At 42.2% G+C, this 3,858-nt stretch overlaps 1 protein-coding gene across 4 annotated transcripts; it reads left to right on the top strand.

Moving 5' to 3' along the window:
* The first annotated feature begins 136 nt into the window (after positions 1-136).
* Positions 137-3,793, top strand: LOC125980926 (potassium channel subfamily K member 16-like). Of its 4 annotated transcripts, XM_068653004.1 has the most exons (8): positions 137-291; positions 955-1,125; positions 1,284-1,314; positions 1,396-1,509; positions 2,037-2,151; positions 2,225-2,391; positions 2,478-2,646; positions 3,181-3,793. In XM_068653004.1, the coding sequence occupies exons 2-8, from the start codon at positions 1,067-1,069 to the stop codon at positions 3,387-3,389; spliced, it is 864 nt and encodes a 287-aa protein (XP_068509105.1). In that variant the 5' UTR covers positions 137-291; positions 955-1,066; the 3' UTR covers positions 3,390-3,793. The 4 variants fall into 4 exon arrangements, with proteins under 4 accessions (XP_068509105.1, XP_068509103.1, XP_068509104.1 ...); XM_068653002.1 differs by having other exon boundaries at positions 1,284-1,509; XM_068653003.1 differs by having other exon boundaries at positions 955-1,314.
* The last annotated feature ends 65 nt before the right edge of the window (positions 3,794-3,858 follow it).

Here is a 3,858-nt window from a genome sequence, read left to right as displayed (position 1 = left end):
GCCAAGTTAAAACTCTTGTTAGGTCTTGAATCTTATATAAATAATCATCATAACCAATGTGACAGGGTGTTTAACAAACAGTTGGACTGCCTCCTTCATAATAGTCGGCATAAAAGTTCTCCGAGCTCTGAGCCGACTGACAGGTATGAACAAGACCCGGTTGTGCTATTTATCCTTTGACTTGACTCCATGAATGCAAAGTCCATCCCACAGATTCATCCCATCCGGTTGCCTGAAAGCTCCTGACTGATTCATTGCTTCTGTCAGCATCTGCGGGTCATCAAAATCAAGGCAAGACCGCCCCCTCACCCCCAAACAGAGAACAACCAAGTGGGAGCACTTTTGTTTGTATGCCTTTGCATTGATTTGTTTGACAGATGAAGCAGCTGCACAATTTGCATCAGGGTGTTAGAGTTGCCTCCAAGAACGACCGAGTCTTCTTCAAGTCATGACGTGTGTTTATTTCAACTGAAGACTCGCATTTATTCATAGCTGACTTGTTTTATGCGTTTTAAAGAAATCCATCTTGAAGCATCTTTCAACTCATCGCTTTATGGCTTGCGGTTAAGTACGACTGAGTCCAAAATATCAACCCTTCTCAATCTGGTAAAACCGTTGGAGGATTGGTCATGCAGGCATCTGGGTAGCCCCCCCCCCCCCAAAAAAAAAAAAAAAAGAAAAAAAAACTGAAGCTTTCAGACTTAATGATATTTCAAATGACTCCCCTTTGACACGTGTCAAACTGGCAGTCTGTATTATTTTGACAATTTCCACTAGGGTGTTAAATCATTTGTGGTGGATTTATATGATGTCTGGGTTTCCACTCGACTTGTCTGTGTCCTTACAGCGCGCAACTCTAGCAGCAGTCAGGTGAAATATTAACTTTTGTTCTACAGACGAGATGCTTCCTTATTAGTAGAAACGGTTGAAACGGTTGTCTGTGTGTGTGTCCAGATGTCGCCCTAATGGAGAAGAGGTGTTTAGTCATCACCCGAGCGACACATAAATCATGTCCGAGCAGATACTGGGCTTTTCTGGCCAATCAGAGGAGGAGCAGTGAGTAGGGATGCTCGAGCGTTGGAGGGCAATCCACTGGTCACGAGATGCAGCTTTACTAAAGAACAGGTACTAAGAATATACTTTTTGTTTTGGTTTTTACAATCATGGCAGCACTCTCCATGGGATATGTCCAAAGATGCTGCTGAGCTTTGCTGTCTACGTAAGGCCTTTAATGTTTTTAAGTCTCGATCCGATCACCAGCCTGCACGTCCGTTGTGGCTTAGGGGAAATTTTTCGATGGCGAGGATTCAGCTGGTGCGTGTCAAAGTGAGCTGGACGGTACTTTTGGCTCTGGCCCACCTCACCTACTTGCTGTTTGGAGCCATCATTTTCCAGATTCTGGAACGAGAGGCCGAGAGCAACAATCGGAACCACTTCCAACTGGAGAAGTTGAATTTCTTGGCAAATTACACCTGCCTGGATGGACCGGCTTTGGAGAAGTTTGTTCAGGTTTGGCTTGTATTTTCTAACTGTCTTGTTAATCTGCTGCGGAGCAAAAGTGTGATGAAAAACAGACAGCTTCATGGAGCGAGCTGTAAGCCTGTCAACAGCTTGTAGACACAAGTCTGTTTTAATCGTTGAGTAAATTTGTCATGGTTAAAAAAAGCAAAACATCAATATCATTAAAGGGTGAAGTACAGGCTAATAAAATACTTAGCGGTTGACTGGCCGACCTAATAAATCAACAATCGATCACTCCTGTCAGGGTTTTACTGTGTTTGTCTTGTACTTGTTCGTAGAACTAAATAGATTTTGGAAATCTGATTTATCCCTTCCATTTATTTTTCAGCGCAAGGTGGTCTAATGCGATTTTGGTGTATTTGATCAAGGCGCAAGCACATCCATTTATTAATATGATGCCATGAATATGAATCAATTCATTTAACTAATTATAATCCTCCATCTTGACATGGAATTTATAAGGAAACTGCAATTTCTTCTTCTGATTAAAAAAAAATGTGTGAATTGATTCACAGGTGATTTTAGAAGCCTGGGAGAGGGGCGTGAATCCCTCTGGCAATTCGACTAACCCCAGTAATTGGGATTTCAGCAGCGCCTTCTTTTTTGCCGGCACTGTGGTCACAACTATAGGTGAGAGATCCTCGTTGGAGAATTGGTTGAATTCCGACCTGTGCTGAATAACAATTCCTCCCTTGATTGACAGGTTATGGCAACCTTTCTCCCAGCACTGTGTCCGGTCAGGTGTTCTGTGTTTTTTATGCGCTGTGCGGCATCCCGCTCAACTTGGCCTTCCTCAAACAGCTGGGAAAGTGTCTCACCATTCACTTGGGGCATCTGGAGAAAGGCATGGTCTCTGTAGTCCCACACAAGGTAAGAAAAAAAAAAAAAAAGACATCCTTGAGTGTCATGTCTGATGGTGAAACGTTCAAGTATGGCTTTGCTGTGCACCTCTGTAGCAAACTGTTGAGGCGTTGGCAGTGAGCTCCTTCTTCATCACTGGTAGTCTGCTGTTCCTGGTCATTCCTCCCCTGCTGTTCAGTTACGTGGAAGGCTGGACATTTGGCGAAGGCTTTTACTTTGCTTTCATTACCCTCAGCACCATTGGCTTTGGAGATTATGTTGTGGGTGAGTAGAAAGTGCAAAAGAAGCATACATTCAATGTTTGCATAAAACATGAGGAGCTATGGGTAAGGTTTTCCAAAACACACTCAGCGTTCTCATCCATTGTTGTTCAAATCTCACTGGACCTTCTCGGAAAATTTTAATCGAGCTTACCTGTTGCGCCCTTGAAATCTAGTGTGAACTAAATCAGGACTGATTGGATTATAAATCACAGCAAAAAATAAAACGTGCTAATGTCGTCTCCAGGGTTCTCTCTGTCTGCACAAAGTAGGCAGTTTGAGTCTCAAACTAAAGACATTATTACTGATACTACAACTATGATGAATATTACATTCTACATATTTTGTAGTGTTGACAGTTGCCATGCCAATGACACACATAGACACTAGTGTTATTAAAAGCCAGTGTGCCATCAAGATAAGCAAGCATAAAATGGTCAAACTCACAAACACATATTGTTTGTTGAGGGTTTCATTATTTGACTTGGAGTTAGTGAGTTCCAGGAACTCTTCAATAAAAGTATGTCTACTCGTCCAGGGACCGATCCAGGCAAGGAGTACATCTCTCTGTACCGTAGCCTGGCGGGCATATGGATCATCTTTGCCTTGGCCTGGCTGGCTCTTATCCTCAGCATGGGATCAAGAATCATGGCACATGTGATCAGCTTGACTCATCCAAGCTTTAAGAAACAACAAGAGGAAGACAATGTGTCATCCAACAAACTGGAAGACGCCTCAAAGATCTGATAACATGTCGGATCGAGATAGGTTGGAATATTCATATGTAATGTCGTGGATTTGAAGTATGCGTTTTATTTTACCCCTAGAGGGTAATTCATTTTACATGCCGGACTTTTTATGTAGCATGCATTGCTGCTGTCACCACCGAAAATCATTGTCCACTTGAATATTGTACATCCAGTTTTGCTTAGGCGAGCAAAATGCTACTGTTTCACAAGTCTACCTCAATAAGCCATACGGAGTCATCCATCACACACTACAAACATTTGAGTCTAAGGAGGTTTGAAATTGATATGTGAATTGTGTCATTATTCTGATAGACTGAAAGTGTTTACCTTCCATTCTTCCTGTATGTACTGTTTATTGTAGGAACTCGATAGACTTGAAAAAATAAATTCTTACAAGTTTGATCCATCCAATCACCCATCCAACCAAGCGGAAAAGATTTGAGTTGTACAGGTTATATGTCGCATTA

This window comes from Syngnathus scovelli, chromosome 14 (genome assembly GCF_024217435.2).
Source record: "Syngnathus scovelli strain Florida chromosome 14, RoL_Ssco_1.2, whole genome shotgun sequence".
NCBI lineage: Eukaryota > Metazoa > Chordata > Actinopteri > Syngnathiformes > Syngnathidae > Syngnathus > Syngnathus scovelli.
The sequence above is the reverse complement of the archived record's forward strand: the minus strand, read 5'-3'. Positions and strand labels throughout refer to the sequence as shown.

What these genes read in the sequence shown, in the direction of transcription:
- LOC125980926 (XM_068653001.1), top strand. Translation starts at nt 1,186, where the DNA reads ATGTCCAAAGATGCTGCTGAGCTTTGCTGTCTACGTAAGGCCTTTAAT. An exon ending in CACTGTGGTCACAACTATAG is followed by an intron (nt 2,152 to 2,224) that starts GTGAGAGATCCT and finishes CTTGATTGACAG; the next exon opens with GTTATGGCAACCTTTCTCCC. An exon ending in CTTTGGAGATTATGTTGTGG is followed by an intron (nt 2,647 to 3,180) that starts GTGAGTAGAAAG and finishes CTACTCGTCCAG; the next exon opens with GGACCGATCCAGGCAAGGAG.